Source organism: Giraffa tippelskirchi, chromosome 4 (assembly GCF_054371585.1).
Source record: "Giraffa tippelskirchi isolate mGirTip1 chromosome 4, T2T-mGirTip1v1.2.pri, whole genome shotgun sequence".
NCBI classification, from domain to species: Eukaryota; Metazoa; Chordata; class Mammalia; order Artiodactyla; family Giraffidae; genus Giraffa; species Giraffa tippelskirchi.
Genome location: NC_137278.1, coordinates 74221971 through 74244194, shown reverse-complemented (window position 1 = coordinate 74244194; position 22224 = coordinate 74221971). Strand labels below are relative to the sequence as shown.

At 45.0% G+C, this 22224-nt stretch overlaps 1 protein-coding gene and 1 long non-coding RNA gene across 6 annotated transcripts in view; one reads left to right on the top strand and one right to left on the bottom strand.

Annotated features, from left to right (window-relative positions):
• The first annotated feature begins 2994 nt into the window (after positions 1-2994).
• Positions 2995-22224, top strand: part of PRKCE (protein kinase C epsilon) — a 631244-nt gene continuing 612014 nt past the window's right edge. For all 5 annotated transcript variants that reach the window (XR_014082521.1, XR_014082522.1, XM_081592034.1 and 2 more), the window contains exons 1-2: positions 2995-3551; positions 3755-4297. Coding sequence is in view for 3 of the 5 variants with exons in the window: in XM_081592034.1 (XP_081448160.1) it covers positions 3950-4297 (348 nt within the window). In the remaining 2 variants the exon portion in view is untranslated. The remainder of the gene's footprint in view (positions 3552-3754; positions 4298-22224) is intronic.
• LOC145546121 (uncharacterized) lies at positions 7184-9783 on the bottom strand. The gene is made up of 2 exons (XR_014082525.1): positions 8495-9783; positions 7184-8037 (listed from the first exon to the last, which is right to left on the bottom strand). It is a non-coding gene; the product is annotated as an uncharacterized LOC145546121 (long non-coding RNA).

Sequence of the window (22224 nt, the reverse complement as noted above, 5' to 3'; positions counted from 1 at the left end):
CCTGTCTTTCAGGACAATACAGGGGCCAAGAGAAGGGTGAAGTAGGCAATAATTATTGATTGGAATTTTACATCCTAAAACCTCTGCCCTGCAAAGGCTTGTTTTTCTTTTCATATGAAATCTGGAGCAGTGGGTTATTTTAGATCCAACTGCCCACCTGCAGGTAAATTTAAAGGGTTTCCCCTAAACAGACTCACATCTGGCATTCCATGGCAGCCCTAGAGGATATATATTTTCATTTAGCCAAGTTTGAGAGGAGAATGGTGAGAGATTGATTTAGAAATAAGGATGTAATAATTGTCAGGAAATTAGCAATGTTTTTATATAGACAACCAATATTCTCCCTTTTTATTTAAATATTCTTCCAACATAAAACTGAAAGTTTGTTTGGCCAAGTCTGAGTTACCCCACCTTTGTCCACCCCCAGGCAGAAAGATTTGTAATTGAAAGGAAAGGTCACCCTGGGATTGGTCACATCTGAGGATTGCAGTACAATTTATTCACATGGTGCAACAAGGAGTCTGGTAAGAGGCAGATGCAGCCTTTCTGTATCCCTACCCAGGTCCAGGGAAATGGCATTAGAAACTAGTAGGTTATTGGTTTTAAGAATGCCTAGTCCCTGAGGCAGCAACAGGCCTATTTAATAACACTGGGGTTCTTGCCTGGGGAAGAGGGGAAGAACATAAGAAGATGCCAAAAGTTCAAGTTTAGTGTGTCTTTAATTCCAAATATACTTCCTGTTACAAACACAGAAGAGGAGGGATTTTGACCACTGTCTTCAATCCTTGTACTTGTCTGTTTGCTGGTAAGATAGGAGTCACTCAAAAAAGAGTAGAGAAAAAGTATGAAACACTCAAGAATTCCTCCTTCATGAAATCTATGCTGTTCTCCAGTTCATCACAGGGCTGGGGCTGGGGCAAGGCAAAGGAAGCTTTCTTCTTGAGGGCATGAAATTTCAGGGGTGCCCAGAAACTCAGCAATACAAATACTATTTTAATGTAATATTTAAAACTATTTAAAAATGTGGATATTGTGTTCATCTGGGAACTCTACATTCATTTTTATTTTTTCAAAATATCATATTAAAATATTATTTATCTTGATGGCCAGTTTGTTGGTAGCCCTTCAATTTTGCCCCTTTGTCAGGCATCTTATGAATCTCTTTCTAGCTCTTGCTGGGCTTCCAAATGCATTTGTAGAAGATCAAGCCCATCACATGCCCCATGAAGGGGGAAAACATGCTTAATAAGAATAGAATGGTGGCAGTAAGAAGCGAGGAGGAAAAAGTTCTGATGATCAAAGAAATAAAGTTAACAGCGATGACATATCCCACCTGTGCTTTGTCAAGCTGACAAATTTTAAAATATGCCTCCAGCTGGTGGGATTGGCCCTGGAAGGCAAAACTTTTGTATCCTGACTTTTTCCATGGGAACGGAACTCTTCTGTCTCTAAGACTGCATGCTAGCTCTCTCTACCCTGCTGCTCCATCTAACTTGGAGGGCTGCGAGAAGTTACTGGTAAGCTCGGGAGAGCGCAGTAGCTGCAGGCCTTCGGAGAGAATCTGCCCGGGACTTTTCTGATCACTTTTGCAACCTGTCTGCGGCACTTGATATCCTGTCGTTCCAGGGGTCTGCCTCCTTCTGCGCCTTTAAGCCTTTTTAAGCCTCTAAGCCACAGACAATGATAACTTTTCTTTTTTCCACTGAGAAAAAGGGATCGAGAGGTGGGTTTTAAACTTGGGCTAACCAGAGTCGAAAGATAAACACAGCTTACCACGATTCCTACAAACTCCCTGACTTGACTTGGCACGCGGGCGAGGGCCGAGGTTTTCTTTTTCCGTTTGCACACCGCCCCACCCCCCGGCCCCCGGCTCGCAGGTTGCGGAGACGACCTCTTCCCAGGGTTGTCCTCCTGCAGTTCCAGGCAGGGCCCAGCCCTCCCAGGTTCGCGTCCCCAGGCGCCAGGCCGTCCCTCACCCGGCCGCCTTCCCTGTCCCCGGCTCCCCGCGGAGGAAATTCTTCCCCAGCAGCCCAGGGCCCGCCTCACGTGATCAGCTGCTGCCGCGGCTTCCAGCGAGAGTTTAAAGGTTACGGAGGAAATTAACACGGACACAGTCCACAACCCCCAGTCCCAGCCGGAGGACGCGCCCCGTTTTCGCGCAGCTGGGACGGCCCCTGTCAGCGCGCTGATCAGAACCCTGTCCCCCCTCAAAGGGCACAGGCAAAGTCTAGAGTAAATATGAAGTCACTTTGTAAAATATAAACAAACACACGAACCGAGCCGGCGTGTTACTAAGCTTTCGTGTGTCAACAAGTTCTCGCAGCCCGAGAAGTTTGGGACAGACCCCCAAAAGGGAGAATTCCCCCAAAGAAAGGGAAGAAAGAATAAGTGTTTAAAAACTCACACAGAGCCTTGCACGCCCCTCCCTCTGCCCCTTCCCCCACCACCGCGGAGCAGAGCGTCTCCGGACAGAATGACAGACAGACCGACCAATACTCCGCAGGCTGCCCTGGCCAGCCTCGGTCAGAGTAGGGGTGGGGCCGAGGGAGGGTCTCGAGTTCTCTGCAGCAGCGGGACCCCTGCCACCTCTCCACTACCGGCTGTAAAAGACAGTGCTGGCCGCAGAGCCTGGAAAGATGCGTGGCCCTCTCGTCTCCTGCGGGAGACCACAGATCAGGTATCCACAGCCAGCGGGCTCGCATCCCCCCGCCCCCAACGCCGCCACCCCCCGGGTCCCGCGCGGGGTCCCAGTCCCGCTCCCCCGTCGGCCGCCGCGACCCCGAAAGGCTCGCCGGTTCTCGACAGTCCTCTGCTCGGCTCACTTTTCCCGTATTGCTCCCCCAACCGGCAAAACTTTCTATTTCCCCAAACAGCAGGGCGCGCGGGCGCGCGCGCGCGCGTGCACACACACACACATACACACACACACACACACACACATACACACTGACGTCTTTTGCGCATTTCCTGCATTAGAGGGAGGGAGACTCGCTCGCACACCGACGGAGGGAGAAGAGACCGAGGGGGAGAGCGGGCGCGCAGCGAGCGAGCGGCAGCCGAAAGCCGGGACGCGGGGAGCGCGGCGGGCGGGCGCCGGCGCCCGGGAGGTGGGGCCGCGCCGAGTCGCAGTCCCGGCCCCGCCGCGCTGCGCACCGCCCGGTGCCGGCCTGCGCCCCAGCCGGAGCCGCGGCCACCGCGACTCCCGAGCCCGCGCGGATGTGAGATTCCCGACTCCTGGCGCCTCCGGATCGCCGACTGCGGCGCGGCGCGGCGCGGCTTCGCCTAGGAGGAGGCGGCCGGGCTGGCGTGTGGCTTGTGGATTTTTTTTTTAAATTTGGCTCCGAGGAGGATCATTTCCTCTGGACATGCATCCCTCCGGGTAGACTACACATCCCTGGGTCCATCCCCCGCCCCGCGCGGTCAGAGGCAGGCGCTGGGTGTGCGAAGAGGATCCGGGTGGAAATCTGCGCCCCCGTTCTGGTCCCCGCCCCGTCTCACCGCCCCCTCCCCCTCCTGGAGTCGAAATTTCCCGGGGATTATGTTTCGGAAAGGTAGGTAAGCGCCCGGCGCGGCGCCCACTTCCCCGCAGCCCCGACCCGGAGAGCCAGAGAGGCGACGAGACAGCCCCCGCGGCTTTTGCAGCGGAGCCGACAGCTCGTCTCCTCTTCTGGAGGTGCTGCTGGTGGGGGAGCGGGGGGAGACTTCTCCAAACACGGACGTCCCCCAGCTCTCCCCCCTCCCTGTTTTCCGTTAGGAACCCGGCGAGGAAATACATGCGCTGGCTGAGAATCGCCCGCGCCAGGGCGCAACGCTACAAGGTGTAGGGAGAGTGTGGGGTGGGGCGAGAGGGGACCCAAGAGTCCCGTGCTCGGAGCGCCGCGGCGTCGGTTCTTCGTTCCTGCCCTCGGGGCGGACGGAGTGACCTCGGCCCCCACTCCCCGCCCCGACCATGGTAGTGTTCAATGGCCTTCTTAAGATCAAAATCTGCGAGGCCGTGAGCTTGAAGCCCACAGCCTGGTCGCTGCGCCATGCGGTGGGACCCCGGCCGCAGACTTTCCTTCTCGACCCCTACATCGCCCTCAACGTGGACGACTCGCGCATCGGCCAAACGGCCACCAAGCAGAAGACCAACAGCCCGGCCTGGCACGACGAGTTCGTCACCGATGTGTGCAACGGACGCAAGATCGAGTTGGCTGTCTTCCACGATGCCCCCATCGGCTACGATGACTTCGTGGCCAACTGCACCATCCAGTTTGAGGAGCTGCTGCAGAACGGGAGCCGTCACTTCGAGGACTGGGTGAGTTGGGCGCCTCCCGGTCCAGGAACCAGGCTGTGGGGTTCCAGGAGCAGAACTCACGGCCTTGGCTTTGATCGTGGGGCTCAGGGATTTAGTGCCATTTGGGGTGTTTGTGTGTCTCTGTGTGTCTCAATTACCTTGGGGAAGCACACTCCACTTAGTAGCTGGGGAGAAGTAGCCATTGGGGCGTGGAAGATGAGTTTTGGCAAGAGGGTATGGTCCTCTGCCCTGTCCAGACAGCGGGCGCTACAGGGAGCTCGAAAGCTGGGAACCCCAAGCTGCCCGTTCTGAAGGTTGGCGGAGAAGCCGGCGCCTTCCGCCAGGCGCGTGGTGGGCTGGTTGTGTGTGTGTGGGTTCCTCGGTCCTTGGAGAGGCACGTGGAGCCCTACACTGAAGGCTTCTTGCACGTCCTGGCTTTGTCCTGAGTAGCCGAGTGAAGAGCTGTTTTATTTTTCCCTCCGGGATGAAGCTGGCTCATTTCTATTCTGTTGTCTGGCAGTTAGTTCATCTTCTGACATGCGGGGAGAAAAATTTCTTCTCTTCTAGTCCCCTCTAGGGTCCCAGAAACATGGGCCGAGCTGGTTTTGCCCATTGCATTGTCCATCCATCCGGAACTAGCGCTGTATTCTACAAATGGTTCTGCTTGTGATTAATTGGCAGTCAGTGCTTTGAATCCGACTTAAAGTTACATTGTTCCCCTGTTTTGATTTTCAAGGCACTGTGCAATGAGATACTATTTTTGAGACCAAGTTAATTGATTACACTGTCAAAATATTAGGGACTTGGTAATAGGCCTTGTGCACACTCTCTAAACCAAATACATTCAACCTTGGCACTCAGAGAAGCAGGAGAAGCAACCTTGTTTTAGCTGTTTTTTAGAGGGAAGGTGTTAAATTAGGAAATGATTTTATTTTTATATTTGTTACATGTTTCCAGGGAGAGCAGGTGTGACTCTGGGTGTATATGGTTTTAGGGTTCTTTGGTCTACAAGGAGAAATACCTGATCCTCGTGGAGAGATGTTTAATTATTGAGAACAAATCACTTCATGATGTCCTATGGTCAAAGGTTGCACATGAATCACCTTGGCATATCACCTTACATATAAATACATACGTATATATATATATATATGTATATATATATATATATATATTTACCCACACACACATATGTATATATACACACAGTTTTTTTTTAAGGAGATGAAATTTTAGGGGAAAATAGGAAAAAGCTTTTCGTCTTCCCTTGATGCTCCTGGCTGTGATGTAGTCTGCCCGAAACCATGGTTACAGGGCTTACAAGGAAGCTCCAGCAAACCACACCAAGTACAACCCTTGGAGATTTGTGGCTTACACTTTGGGAAGCAGGCAAACCTTTATGGAATCCCAAAGAACACAGTGTCATTCCATTCCATTCCAGTTCACCAATGGCCCTGGCCACTGCCCCCCTCCCACCACCGGAGTTCCCACTCACTTCCCATTTCCTGTACACTGGCCTTCAGTCCTTTCACTCATGAAAGTGGTGCATGTCTGAGGGGGAGCTGAAGGGATAACTAATTTCAAAGCCAGATCTTAACACCAAAACCTGTGGTTTTCAAGTTGTTGTTTTAGGACAGGAAGGGGAAGAAAAATACATGACTATGGTAGTGAGGAAATGAGGTTTTTTGCCGTGTATTCAGATGGAGTTGGACAGTGAGGCGGAGAGCAGGTAGGGTGAACAGCACGTCGCTTTTCTCCACAAAACAAATGCTAGTTGGAGGGAAAGGTGTCTGAGTGTCTCTGATGATGCTTTGCTGGGGCCCACCCAAATCCTGGGTACATTGCCGCATGATCCTCCCTTTGGAGCATGTCCAGTGAAGTGTGCACTGGACACTAGTCTTGTTTGTCTGTCACTATCTAAGGTACTCATATTCACATTGGACTTGGCCCTAGACCAGATCGTCTAGTGATGGGCTGTTTTCACAGCCAAGGATGCTGAGTCTCAGAGCAGCTAAGTGGGTTCCTGAGGTCACAAGACAAGCAGACGGGGCAGGGTTAGAAGGAGGGACCACAGCTCCTATTGCTCGTGGCTTGCTCAATGGAGAACTAGGCCTTCTGGTCTCCTAGTCTAAGTCTTCCTGCAGATTCATGTGCTGTGTCCCCGATGTTTTTATTGTACATGATAATTTAAAGTGCTTTCAGAATCAGTGTCTCTTTTGCCTTATAGCAAGTGTGAATTAGGTGTTGGTAGATTAAAAAATTTGAGATACAGAAAGGCCAGAGTCACAGGATGGATGAATCAAGTAGTGGAGCTGGTTCTGTTGTCTGGGGTTGTTTTTATGAGGATGCTCTGGCCACGCCGGTTCTTCCAACTGAGGGTGAGGACGCAGCAGCAGAGGTGACTGGACTGTGGAAGCAGACAGGTTGCACCTGGGATGGCTAAGGTGACCTTTCCCATCCCCATCAGCCAGGTGACACCCACAGAATCACACTTTTGGGTAGAATTTCCTGGGCTCCAGCCTCTGTGCTCTTCACCTGAAGAGGTGTGGCTGAGAAATCTGGCCTGGAGTAAGGAGATGCAGAGGGCATGCAACAGCCACCTTTCTCATCGCTGTGGAACATTTCATTCAGCTGTGTGATGGATTCCCATGTATTCACTGAGTTCCTGTTTTGCGCTCAGATCCAGCCAGGAACATTTAGCTCTTTGGGTAATCCAGGAGTAAAAGAGACAATGGGTTACTCTCAGGAGGCTTCATCTCACTAGGGAAGTAACACTGAATAGATACTCATAGACACTTAAGTAGCAACTAGGCTCTAAATGAGTGGTACCTTAAGTATGTTACAGGAGTTCAAAAAGGGAGTATGCTGGGATGGCTGGAAGAATCTAGAGGTTCCTGGAAGGAGGCGTGAATTGGGCGTGAAACGATGGGTAACATTTTAAGAGGTATTTATGGGAGAAGACAGTGTTCCATGGGCACAGACATGCTGGAATAAAGACAGAATGCCTGTGGTCAGAAACACATGGCTGAAATTTGAGGGTGCCTATCAGGAAAGGACCTGTGCCCATCAGACAAGATGAGGTTTCCCAAATTTAAGCCTTTTATCTGAGTACTGCCAGTGCTTTTATATATTTACTTAATATTTTAAAACAGTAACTCTTTGATTTCCCACTTAAGCCCCAGTATTTGTGGAATAACAGGTTTGGATATGGTAGTTACAATATTTCTTTATTGACATTAAACTAAACGTTTGTCTCTAAAATGAAAATGAAAAGTTTACCTCAGGTGCCTCTTAAAATCATTAGTGCTATGGGGGCTAATGATTCCACCCTTTGGAAACCGTGGGATAAAGTTTAGAAAATTGAGGTGAATTCTAGAATGTTTAAAACCAGACTGAGATTGTTATTCTCCAGACAGTGAGAGACATATCTGTTATGGTGACAAAAGGGGTTGCTTTAGAGAAAGCTCGTTACATAGAGATGGGAAGATTTCACCTATACTTGAGCAGAATCCCATGAAACACAATTGCTATAGCTTGCTTCCCCAAAACTGTTAGATGTGACAACTCTCCTCAGACTTTGGTGTGCAGAAGAGTCACTGGGTGGGTTGTTAAAAATACAGGTCCTCCTGCCCCACCTTCAGAGCTTTTCGTTCTGTTGTTTAGGACAGAATATTCATTTATAACAAGCTGTTCTGGAGATTCTGACCAGCCCATACCTTGAGAAACACTGAACTAGAATAGAAATTGCAGCCAGGGGAAGACTCCAGATAATGAATATACCAAGATTTTGTGCATAGAAATGTCCTGAGATTTTTGAACAGATTTGTTTTTTACATTCATCTAATTTTTAAAAATTTATTTTTAATTGGAGGCCAGTTGCTTTATGTTATTGTATTGACTTCTGCCATACAACCACGTGAATCAGCGACAAGCACACATATGTCCCCTCCCTCTTGAACCTCCTCCCCACCCCTCTAAGCTGTTACAGAGCACGGGGTTGAGATCCCGTGCAGTAAAATAGCAGTTATCTATTTTACATATGGTAGTGTATATATGTCAGTGCTACTCTCTCAATTTGTACCCCCCTCTTCTTCGCCCATAAATAGACTTTTATAATTCCTAGTAGCTCAGTTGGTAAAGAATCTGCCTGCAATGAAGGATACCCAGGTTTGGTTCCTGCGTTGGGGAGATCCCCTGGAGAAGGAAACAGCAACCCACTCCAGTATTCTTGCCTGGCCCACCTGGATAAAGCAAGATTTGTAAACAGGATTGAGTAAACTAGAAGCATTGGGATTCCTGAATGGATGCTGGTTGGAGCAGCACTCGCATTTAGGACAGATAGTGGGGTGCTAGAGGAGCAGGATGGCACAGAGGGTGGGTAGAGTGTGTGGGTTACAACTGTCTGGTCTTGTCACTCTGGAGTTTCCTCTCTATATCCTTTGTTCAGTTCTCTCCTCCCTGTCCCCAGGCTCTGAAGTTATCTTTGTTTGGTGTCTCTCCCATGCTTCATGCTATGGAAGAGGCCCTCACCACAGTGGCAATGACAGAAGATCATTTTCTGACAGGTGGTTTGGTGGAGCACCTGAGGGCAGAGCTCTGGAGCCTGGCTGCTTGGGCTTGAATCTCATCTCTATCATCAACCACTTGTGAGACCTTTAGGGAGCCATTTAACCTGTGTTTCCGTTTGTGCCTCTGTAAGAAGTGGGCAGTGGTACAAGTCCCCATCTATAATGCAACAGGCTTGTCCTGGGGATGGAAGGAACAGGTAAAGCACATCAGCCAAGGGCTCTGTGAATGTTTAACAACTGTAGCTATTGTTGTTATGTTCCCCTAAACCTACCATGGGTAGGCCCTCGAGAGGGATCTTTATTGAGCTGAGTATTATAGAGGATCTAAGGAAGCCAGTTTTTCATAGCCTCCAAAATGTTTTTCATTCGAGGAGCCTCATTTGGCAAGGAATGGGGCACTAGTGTTTCTGTTTCCTTTTTCCAAAGTAGCGCATTGACAGGGTCTCTCAAAACTACCCCACCCATGGAACTTCCATGGTGGTGCAGTGTTTAAGACTTCTGCTTCCAATACAGGGGATTTGGGTTCGATCCCTGGTTGGGGAGCTAAGATTTTACACGCCTCAGAGCCAAAATATCAGAACATAAACAACAGAAGCAATATTGTAGCAAATTCTATAAAGGCTGTTAAAAATGGTTCACATGAGAAAAGAATCTTAAAAAATTGAGGGGAGTAGAGAGAGGGTGAGATGTATATAGAGAGTAGCATGGAAATTTACAATACCATACGCAAAATAGATAGCTAATGGGAATTTGCTGTATGACTCAGGAAACTCAAACAGGGACTCTGTGACAATCTAGAAGGGTGGGATGGGGAGAGAGATGGGTGGAAGGGGACATGGGTGTACCTATGGCTGATTCTTGTTGTTTGACAGAAAACCATAAAATTCTGTAAAGCAATTATCCTTCAATTAAAAAAGTAAAGTGGCAAAAAAAAAAAAATTATCCCACCCTGCTGACACTGGGGGATAGGCTGATGCCCCTTTTGGAGAGGTTGGACTCAGGGGGATGGGGTCCCCCCTGGGCCCCAAAGCCGTTGGGGAGAGTCTTCCAACGCAGAAACCAAGGAGAGGGTCCTAGTGGCCCAGATGCTATGCCCTGGACAGAGCCTGAGGACACACACGTGTTCTGGTGAAATTACCCTAGGAAATTACTCAGGTCTGTTCTGGTGGTGGCCTGAGCACATGTAGATATAAACAGCTTAAAGGCCCGTCTCTGTCTTCAAGGATTTTGTAAGGATCTCTGAGACCTCTATTATCATTTAGACAGAGTGAGGTGGGATTGTCTGGAAAGCAGTGTGGAAGGACTGGGAAGAGTCCACACCCACTTTGTGGGTACCTATGCCTTGAACTCTCCCAGCACCTGGGGCTCCAGGTATCTCCCTGCTGATTCCCTACTGACCCCTATATTGTTGTTGTTGTTTAGTCTCTGATCTTGTCTGACTCTTTGCGACCCCATAGACTGCAGCCCGCCAGGCTTCTCTGTCCATGGGATTTCCCAGGCAAGAATACTGGAGTGGGTTGCTGTGCCCTCCTCCAGAGAATCTTCCCGACCCAGGGATCGAACCCACTTCCTGCATTGGCAGGTGGATTCTTTACCATGGAGTCACTGGGAAAAGCCTATAATACTTAATGTCTAATGAAACATTGCTTCCCATGGTACATAATTGGTTATTTAACAATGCAATTCTTGCCCCAGTGCTCCCACAGAACACTGTTTGACAGTGGGTCCCTGAAGTTAAAGGGCCGCAGGCCTCATATGCTGATGGGGCTTGGCTGCCTGTCCTGTTTCTCTTTCTCTGTGTCTCTGACCAACAGCAGATTTAGTGAATATTTGAGACCCTCAGTTCCCTAGCTCCTCAGTAGGCCTCTTGCCCTGAATCCATGAGCTCTAATTGCAGGATGCCTGGATCACTCACTAGCTGTGTGTCTTTGGGCACATGACTTACGCTCTTGAAATCTGTTTCTTCCTTTGTACAATGGGAATATAATAGTTCTTACCTCTTAGGGTTGTTGTGAGACATGAGGGAATCTGTGTAAAGCTCTTACCAAGGGGTCAGGCTACTGTACATTCTAACAGTTTTATTAATATTTAAAGGGTTGTGTGTGTGTGTGTTCATAGTTTTAGAATCTTAAATCAGAACATATGGTCCAGTGAAAGATATATTTACCGTTGTATTTATATGAGAAGTCTCACATGGTCTAAAAATATACATATAAAATGTATTTATATGAGAAGTCTCACATTGTCTAAAAATAATGTTAACTTAGTTACACTTAACAATTGGTTTTTTGGAAATTTAATAATAGAATTACTTGAAATGAAATTGTTTTGGAAAGTGTAGAACTGTGGCCACTGGAGTCAAAGGTTAAGTATTTATTGAAGCATATGATTAATTGGAAATAGGGATATTTGGGAGCTGCTGTTTTGGTTTTGCTGTACTGAATAATCTAGTTTCATGAATTTAAATACATTCTCAATGCTATTGACTCTAAGTTCCTAATTCCATCCCATATCTGCCCTTGAGATTCAGAACTCGTATAGGTGACAGCCTATTTGATTGTGTAAACGGCATCTCAAACTCAATTATGTCCCAAATTGTATATGTGATGTCTCCTCTCCTCATTTTAAGCCTCTCATAACTTTCCTCATCTCAAGAAATAGCAATTCCACCCTTCCAATTGCCCAGGCCATTCCTGACACCTCGCATTCTCATCCACTCCACATGCAATCCCTCAGCAGTGTCTGTTTTTTTCTGCCTTCAAAATAAGTCTCAAGTCTGATCATCTTTCCATACCTCTGCTGACGCTGCTCTGGCCCAAGTCCCAGCCGTCTCACACCAAGATTATTTCAACAGCCTTCTAACTGGCTCCCGCTCCTACCCCAACTCTATCAGATCATGTCACTCTGCTCACAAACTTCTCAGGGTAAAAACCCAAGTCCTTATCACCATCCGTAAGGCCACCATGGCCAGGCCTCCTGTTACAACCTCTCTGACCCCATCACCAAGTATTCCTCACCTGTTCGGTTCTCTCCGAGTCATATTCATCCACTTGTACCCTTACATTTACTGTGTTCTTTGCACCTGCTTTGCACCTCAGTCTTTGCACCTGCTATTCCGTCTTTCTAGAATATTCCTTCCTCAGATACACTCATAGTTTAAATCTTTACTCAAATATTATTGGTACATTCTCAGTAAGGCCTTTTCTGGCAATCTCATCTAAAATTTTACCCGTCTCCTTGACACTTTATATGCTCTTTTCCTGCTTTGTTTTTACTTTTTAGCTCTTATCTGTCTTATAGAGTATATATTTTCCTTATTTATCCTCATTGATCATCTCTAACACCAGAAGAGAGGTTAGATAAATGCAGAGGTTTTTGTTCACTGCTCTGATCTTGGTACTCAATTCCTGGCACATTGTTGAATTAAATAAAGCTTTTAATCAAACAAAGGTGTATTCCCCTAGCATCGACTGTGGTCTAGTGCTGTGGTAGACAGTGGGAGCTTGGGAAAACAAAGTGGTGGATAGTATCATTCCTGACTCTGAAGAGCAGGAAATCTAGTTGGGAAGACCAGTAGGATAAGCAGTTGAGTGAATTCCTTAAACAATCTTTCTGTATGGTTGAAAGAAGTAAAGAAATGGTAGAAGAAAGGGATATTTTATTTTATAAAAATCGATGGGTTCCTAGAAGGTGTTTTTATGAGAGAATGCTGTATTATTTCCATGAGGCAGTTTGCATAAAGCTGAAGCATCTCCATCAGGTGTGAGGTTTCTTTTTACTTTTTCGATTTTTTTTCCTCAGCCTACTGAAGTAGGTGTGTGTGAAATTTGCTCAGTTTTGGCTGAATCTTTGCGTCTCCATGGACTGTAGCCCGCCAGGCTCCTCTATCCATGAGGGTTCTCCAGGCAAGAATACTGGAGTGGGTTGCCATTCCCTTCTTCAGGGAATCTTCCCAACCCAGGACTCCCGCATTGCAGGCTGATTCTTTACCATCTGAGCCACCAGGGAAGCATAATTGACAAATAAAAATTGTATACTTTTAGGGTGTACAAAGGAGAAGGAAATGGCAGCCCACTCCAGTATTCTTGCCTGGAGAATCCCAGGGACAGGGGAGCCTGGTGGGCTGCCATCTATGGGGTTGCACAGAGTTGGACACGACTAAAGCGACTCAGCAGCAGCAGCAGGGTGTACAATATGATGATTTACTATATATTTATATATATATACACACACATTGTAAAAGCTCAAAGCATTATTTATTTATTTGAAGTATAGTTGATTTCCAATGTTGTATTAGTTTCAGGTGTACAGCAGATTTATTCAGTTTTATATATATTCTTTTTCAGTTCTTTTCCATTATAGGTTATTACAAGATATGGAATATAATTTCCTATGCTATACAGTAGGTCTTTGTCAAGCCATTTTTACAGGTGGGAACTGTCACAAAAAAAATAAAGGTTCCAAATGCCAAATAACCATTACAGAGCAAAATGATGGTCTGAGGTTTCTGAAGGAGGGAATTGTGTACCCTCTGGGTACTTAGGACCCCTGCAGAGTGCTGTGAGAGGGGGAGAAGGAAAAGACCCAATTGTTCTCCCTTTGCAGAGTTTAAAATCAAGGTTAAATTCTCCTAAGGGCTTTAGAGACAATACCTTTTGTAATTGGCAGCAACAAGAAGTGAAATTTTACATTCTGGTGCCTGAACTCAGAGCTCATTGAAGCACATGCAGACAAAGCTTCCAGAGTCTTCACTTAGAACTCTGGAGCAGGCCTGCAGTATTTTACATAAATAAAAGCTACATTTGGCAAAACATTGTGTTTCTCTCCAAGTCCCTCTGGGTATATATGGGCTTGTTAAGTAATTACAATCTATTATAATGCTAATCAGCAGGCTGCACCTGTTTGAAATCTAATTTTCTGGCAGGAACTCACGAAAAGTGGGCAAAAGTCTGCATTGTGCTGGGAGAACAGAGAGGACAGGGACAGACTATTGTCTTTGAACTTTGCCAACCTCTAGACAGAATGGAAATTCCAGACAGAGTATGATTGATCTCTGTAGTATCTATTGCCTGGGAGGAGGAGGGACACAAGCCTGTCACCAGATCCAAGTTCAGGAATGAGGACCTAGGGAGGGCCTCATCTCCCATCCTGGTCCTGTCAACCTCACCTTGAAGTCTCAGAGAGATAGTATTAAAGCTACTGAAAGGTCACTTTCCTTTGCCTGCAAGGAGTAAACTCATTGAGCTACTGACCCACGTTCCGGATGTAATCAGATTCAAGAAGAGTTTGGAACAATCATGGCAGGTGCACCTATGATTAATTATTGAGGAAAACATAGACTTGGAGCTTGCTTATGACCTTCTTGAATAGATGTGTTTGTTTTTTTCAGATGAGAGCACCTCTCGGTGCCCATTGTCTTTCAGATGTAAGTTATCTTAAGCAGGCGTCTTCCCCACCAGTCAGAATATGAGCCACTCAGAAGGAGCAGATTAACGTACTCCCTCATCCATGGGTTGAGTAAAAGTCTGCCTGTTTGGAGTCTCAAATAGACAGCATCTTTAATCAGACTAACATAGATTCTGCACCTCTTGGAAACTCATCTTCCAGTCCAGTACTGAAAAGAAAGATGGTGGAACTCACAAAAGATTATAACCAGTGGACAAAGAGGAGTCTTCCTTCATTGTTCCAGCCATCCTTTCAGCCAGTTAGCAACTATTCATTGAATACTTTATATGCCAGGCACCATACTAGAAGCTGATCCCTGATCTCCTGGAGCGTATGGTCTAGAAGGTACAATATTAATCAAAGAATAGCATAAATATACTGGTATGGAAAGTTACAACTAAGAAGGAGAGTTGTTCACAAGCCTTTCAGAGTCTGAGGACACCTAAACCTCACCTCTTCAAGGTTGGATTGACTAACACCTTTTCCTTTCCCCGAGAAATTCACTGAATGGTGAGTCAGGTGACTTCTATTACGCAGTAGCATTGGACCTTAGATTCCACATGTATGAGAGCAAAAGAGCGTAGGCTAGAGACTTTGTAAGCCTTCTGTAAACAATGGTCCTGACTTGGCTTTCTGCATTTGGGGCTTTGACTATGTTCAACTAGTGCAGGATAATATTTTATCTTTATTGTTGTCCATGAAGCTAACTCTCATCTCCTCTGAGAAACTGTCAGTGTCTGCTTTTTCCCCTTCTCATCTTTCTTTGTTGTTGTGATCAAAAGCACAAATGTATTTTGAAAGCTCACTTCTTTGCCTAGTGTTCAAGGCCCACAAAAATACATTTATTAATATTTTTAAAATGGAGCCCTCTCTCTGTATCCTTGAGCCATTTGAAAGATATTCTGTAAACAAATAAAGCAAGCAGAATTGATAGAATGCAGGGTCAATGAATCCATCTCTCTACCTTCCAGACTGATGAGCCTTTAGACAATTTTGGGAAGCTAATAGAATCATCAATCAGCCAGCTAGGATGGAGCATGTGATTGGCCAGTATTTGCTAGCATGTTTTTCAAAACATAGGAGTCTTGTAATATTTTCAGGTTGCTGTGATCAAAGAATTTGAGAAATGTTACAGAGTCATACATACATTAGTATATTAAAGACCCCAAGATGGCCTATAGCATAACTCTGGATATATAACTCTGTACATAACCACCTATCCCCAAATTATTTTGTGATAGAATGCTCTTATTTGTCAAAATTTATTAGCACCATAGAACCAGTGTTTTGTGAACAAATTTTTAAAACATTATAGTTAGAAAAAAGAAGGAATGGACTTTCTTCAAGTGGGTCATTTGGGGATTCAAAAGTAATACCCTTTTATGAAACACTGAAGTTGAAGAACTGTGGGACTTTGAAGGAGAGAGGGAATCACTGTCGATTCTAGTAGAAGGCAGGGGCTTCTTGGCAAGATTTGGATCTAGTCCTCGTAGAAAATGGAATCTGAATAGACAGGCAAGGGAGTCTCTCTAAGTTGAAAGAAGAGGTAAAGAATGTTAGGCCATTTCTAGCATTCTGGGTTGTGAGGGAAGTCAGGAAATTAGTGAGATTAAAGTAAGAATGCAATCCAAAAATAATTGCTTCACTAAAAAAAAATATACACACAAAACTCAAACAATATGATAGCCAAAGAAAGGGAACAGTGCATAGAACCTGGTATTCATTCATTAATCTATCCATCCATCTAGCCTGCCAGCCAGCCATTCAACAAATATTAATATATGTTGAATACTTTCTATGTTCCAGGAGTTTTGCTCAGAGCAAAGTGTTGACAAAATCGCTCATGATGTATTGAACTGTTTATTATCAAGGAAATCTATCCAGAGGGCTAACCTCAATCTCTTATGCCGTATTTCCAGTTAATTTTCTATTGTTTATTTCTTAATAGACTTAATAGAGATGGAGAATAGCTTTGTAGCATCCTTCATGTAATTGAGTAGTGGCTTGTCCAAATTCATGAATGTTAAAAACTAGTGTAGTCTTTGAAGTCAGTCCATCTAGACTGAATTCTAGTTTTATCAGTTTTGGCTGCATACTATTGGACAAATTATTTAACCTATCTGTACCAGTCTCATTATCTATGAAAGGGAAATAACAGCTATCTTGTAGAGTTGTTGTAATATTAGATGAGCAATATATTGGGTTGGCCAATAAGTTCAGATTTTTCGTAAGATCTTATGGAAAAACCTGACTGAACTTGTTGGCCAACTCAATAAAAGTGCCCAACTTCTAGCAAATTTAAAAACATACTAGTTAATTATTATTGGTAAATATCTGCAATTAATATTTATTATCAAATACAGGTAAAATTGTGCTTCTGTCCTAAGATTTTGTTCAGTAATTCTCAACTAAGGAGTCTTAAGCAAAACCTTTTTTCAATCCCTACTTCCCTCTCTCTCTGAAATGAGCTAGCAACAGGAATTTGAGGTTTGCTAATTTCATGTGTGCAGAACTAGAACCCCACTCTTGGCCCTTCTTTAGGTGATCCCCTTGGGATGGGAGGTGCAGGAACATAGATGACCTGCCCTTGGACTCTCTTTGGTCCTGATGGATGGATCTTCCCAACACATTGCTCCCTCTTATCTTTTTGTTTCTTCGGCCATGCCACACAGCATGTGGGATTTTAGTTCCCCAACCATGGATCGAATCTGTACCCCCTGCATCCCTGCATTGGAAGGGCAGAGTCTTAGCCATTGGATCACCAGAGAAGTCCCCCTCTTACCTTTTTGAAAAACAGAGACAGCATTGCAATTTGATCTGAACATCACCTGCTTTAGCTTGTGGGTCTAATGTGGTAACTGAGTCTTGAGGGATTTTAACAGCCAGATTTGTTGTGGTCCAGGGCTTCCCTCATAGCTCAGTTGGTAAAGAATCTGCCTTCAATGCAGGAGACTTGGGTTCAATCCCTGGGTTGGGAAGATCCCCTGGAGAAGGGAAAGGCCACCTACTCCAGTATTCTGGCCTGGAGAATTCCATGCACTATACAGTCCATGGGGTCGCAAAGAGTCCGACACGAATGAGCGACTTTCACTTTCAGATGTACCCGCCATTTCTCTGGGCCAAGGCAACTGCCTTCATTGCCCTACTGTGTGTCTCTTCTGTAAACCCAGCCTTCAATGCAGTGCACACCGACTGCTCTGTTGTCCCAGTTCATAGGCAGCACCTAAAGCTACTCCACTTAGAGAGTAGGACTTTGCTTTTGACCTAGGCATTGGAATTGCTGGGCTTCCCTGGTAACTCAGCTGGTAAAGAATCCACCTACATTGCAGGAGACCCCAGTTCAATTTCTGGGTCAGGAATATCCGGTGGAGAAAGGGATAGGCTACCCATTCCAGTATTCTTGGGCTTCCCTGGTGGCTCAGCTGGTAAAGAATCTGCCTGCAATGCGAGAGACCTGGGTTTGATCCCTGGGTTGGGAAGATCCCCTGGAGAAGGGAATGGCTACCCACTCCGATATTCTGACCTGGAGAATTCTATGGACTGCATAGTCCATGGAGTCCCAGAGTCGGACACAACTGAGTGACTTTCACTTACTTACCAAGAGTTGAAGGATAGCCAGTCTTTTGAAAAGATTATGTATATACTTATATACTTGTAAGGAACATTTAGTTGTTAATTTTCTAAGACCCTGGTCTTTAAGCTCAGATTTCATTTTAGATAACTTACATTGAAGTAACAAAAATAAATGAGTCAGATAGCTCATCTTCCCTTCTTTGTGGATCAGTTTTCAGAAACTGCCTTTTTCTTCTCCTCAGTCAGGGAAGTTCTTTCCTTCCTTCAAGTCTTTCTTCAGACTTCATCCAGGAGCAGGAGGTCTGGTTCTTTTGTAGCTTTGTGACTTTGTGAAAATTCACTTAACAGCCTCAACCTTTAGTTTGCTAGTTTATGAAAAGCATTAATATTATTTTTCATCTTAGAGAAGACGATAGCATTTAAGTTCCAGGTGCCTGAATACTAATTCATGATGATAGCGTTAGGATTGGTTTTGTATCTTTATTAGTCTGGGTCTCTGGAATCCAGAGGATTTGTGTGGGAGTTGTACAGTGGCACTAAATCCCTTTCTGGGTGCTCAGAACCAAGGACAGTCTCCTTCCACCCCAGCAGCTTATAGGATAGAATCCAGTCCCATTATCCTGCCAGACGTTAAAAGCCCTGCATGGTTCCCTCCCTCTCTCTGTCCCGTTTAATGGATCCCACATCCTCTGTGCTGGGAACCGCCTCCACGAGGGCTTGTTTCTGTCCTTCATGCCCGATGTTTCATGGTGCTCTGATCCCCCAAGTCCATCTTCCTGGGATAGTCTCACCACCCAGCCAAGTCTCGTCCTTTTTGGGCCATCGTTTCTAGGACTCTCCAGGCTACCTTTTGGCCTTTGGAATCCTGGTAACATTTTCTACCTATGCCCCCCAGTTACAAGTATTGCTGTCTAGCGTTGACGATTCCATACTCTCTATGTTCTCTTTCAGGGGTAGCAAAGGTCCCGGAGAAGAGGAAAAACATGAGCCATTTTGTGTTAATGCTTGGCATGTTGCCTTGAATATAATAGATGCTTGCTGGGTCAAAACATTTTAACATTAAATACAATAAGATTTACCTAAAAAATAAATGCTCTTTAAATACTTGTTCTGGAGTGTTCTCTTTCCTCCTGTGACAGAAAAGAATGTAATATTTGAAGAATCACACACACACACACACACATCTGCATGTGCTTTAAAAAAGAAAAAAGCAAGAGGGGGTGCTGATACATGGGGAAGATTTTTATCTTTTACTTTTATTCAGCATTTAAAAAATTAATAAACTTTATTTTCTAGCGCAGTTTTGTTGTTGTTGTTTAGTCACTAAGTTGTGTCTGACTCTGTTGCGACCTCATGGACTGTAGCCTGCTAGGCTCCTCTGTCCATGAGATTTCCCAGGCAAGAATACTGGAGTTGGTTGCCATTTCCTTCTCCAGAGGATCTTCCCGACCCAAGGGTTGAACCCAAGTTTCCTGCTTGGCAGGCAGATTCTTTACCACTGAGCCACCAGGGAAGCTCTGGAGCAGTTTTAGGTTTATAGAAAAATTGAAAAGGCAGTACCTAGAGTCCCATAAAACCCCTCTGACCTCCAACCCCAAGTTTACCCTATTATTTTATATATAATTTGACTTTAAGAAAAAGGGGGAAAGATGCAACATAGCTATTGCAGATTGAAGCAGGTGGTGTCATGGTTAAATGCAGAGGGTTTGCATTAGAGGGAGGTGGGTTCTAGTCCTGGCTGTACCACTGAACCAGCTGTGTGACCTTTTGACAAATTGGGTTACCTGTCTGAGCCTTTGATGCTTCATCTGTAAAATAAACAGTAATATCTATCTAATTGTGTTGTTTGGAATAAGTCATATAATGCATGGAAAGTGCTTAGAAAATTGCTTGTCACATGATAAGCACTTTAAAATGTTAGCTATTATTGTTATTCTAATTCTATTATAAAAAATACATTGTAGATTTTGTGGCTTGGGACTTAAGATGTTGTCAGAGTCCAGCTGATTTGATTCTGTTTGTTGGAGGGTGGCTTCGATGTGGGGTTGCTTTTTATATGAAGATTATGTTCAAATAGATGGTAGTTTTCATTGTAATGAGTGATGAGGAAAACGACAGTGGTTTGCCAAGTTTGTATTTGCTGTCTGCTTTCAAGCATTTACAGACCAGCATACATTCACAAAATGCTGTATTCACAGTGGCATATTTGTCCTTTATCAACTCAGCTCCACCACTAATGAGCTGTGTGACCTTGGGGAAGAAATGTAACCTCTCTGAACTTCAGTTTCCTCAGTTGTAAAACAGGGATAGTCTTATTGTCTCTGCTTACCTTGTGGGGTTGAAAGACTCACTTACTCTACCTCTGAAAAGTGAAATAGGTCACACATGTGTTAAGCAGTGATGAACCGCTTTGGGATTGGGGGAGGGGTGTGGCATTTCATGGGAAATTTACAGATGGGAATAACTGAGGCTAGAGGTTGTCCCCTGGCAGGGACTAAAGTGGGTCTTATCTCGCCAAGTCCCTGATAGCACTGAGTGGTGAGCAGCATTTGAGTTTCTGAGCCAAACAGTCTGCCTCACTCTCAAGTTGTTGGGGCTGAAGATTTAAAATTGATCTGCTGGCTTTGTTTCTAGGAAACGGGCGTCTTGGAAGCCCACCCCCACAAGCAAGAGAACATGTCTCTTTTTCTTTCCTTCCTTATCCCTTCTTGGCTCTTTAAATTTTTGTCTTTATCACTGCTTATCATATGACTGGGCACAGACAACCATAACGCCAACTATTTTAAGGGGAAAAGGAGAGGAAGACAGATAAGACAGTGATTCAGAAAGGATCAGGAAAGTGGAGTCACGTGGTCGTCCCCTGTGGGTAAGATGTGCGGCAGTTTTTAAGACTGAGAAGGCCTCCTTAGTGCCTGGAGAGTAAATTAGGTGCGTCGAGAGTGCATTTTAAAGCCCTTCCCCGTTAGGGGAGATTCAGAGCCCAGACAGAGCACACGAACCACACGTGTGTGACCTACTGTCCTGCTCTCTGTCCGTGTATGCTAGGTGCAGTGGGGACTCCAAAGAGGGGTCTTGGCACCTGCCCCCAGGAGTAGGAAAGGGAGAAGAAATGCCCACTTGAAAAGACTGACCACATAAGTTTCAGAGTGAAAGGAAACTGGGTCTTGTCCTAACCTTTTTGGTAGAGGTATAAATTAATGAAGTCTTCTTTTTAAAGAACAACCTGGCAGGTGGGATCTGTAAAAAGCAAAAATGTGTATTACAAGATATAATCCAGGTAATGTGTATAATTGACTCCATTGATAGTTGTCAGTCATGTGGATACATTACACTGACACTATTTGAGATCCAGATCATAGCTTGTCTCTGATGGCTGAAGGGGTAGCCCTGTGGGTATGCACATATCCTTAAGACTGCTGTATGTCTTCTCTGATGGGATTTGAATTTTAGGCAAGTGAGCATCATTTGACCCTTTCTAAACTTAAATTGATTAAGAACTTTGAGAACTTTTATCTGTCTTTCATAGGAGAATCTGTTTTTGTTTTTAATGGGAAAAGACATGAGATAAGAGGATAATACCTCTTGATGTTGTTGTCTTGTTGAGTTTTTCAAACTAAGAGTCAGGCCCCGTCCATTGAGGTCATGAGATCACTTAGATGGCTCTCAAACAGCGATTTTAGAGTTGGAAATAAAACAATATCAAACTGATCAGAATGCATCACAGGCAGTAAAGGTAAATATTACTTTAGAAAACCTCTGCTTCAGTTTTATGTGTTTTATTTATATGATGATCTTAATTCTTACTGTTAGGCTGTGAAAGTCGCTCAGTTGTGTTTGACTCTTTGCAACCCTATGGATTGTAGCTTGCCAGTCTCCTCTGTCCTTGGAATTCTCCAGCAAGAGTACTGGAGTGAGTAGCCTATCCCTTTTCCAGGGGATCTTCCCAACCCAGGAATCGAACTGGGGTCTCCTGCACTGCGAGCGGGTTCTTTACCAACTGAGCTACCAGGGAAGCTCAATTCTTACTGTGGGTCCTAGTAAAAATTTAAAAAAACATTGAGAAACATTGGTCTAGAACACAATTTCCGATTTAATAGACTTGTGATGAGTACCAATAACAGGGAGATGAAAAGGAAAGAAGATAGGGTTCTCTCTATTCAATAAGCTTCCAGTTTTCTCACCTCCAAAATTCCATAAAGGTGGTGACTATAGACTGCTTCTGAAAATCCTGCTTTACTGGTTCCTCAGTGAACAAAAATTCACAACCATGCAGGATGCAAAAGTGACCTGATGAACCGAAATATCTTGTGTTCTCCAAGAGTTCCCATCTCCTGACACCCCTGTGAATGGCATTCAGTATCA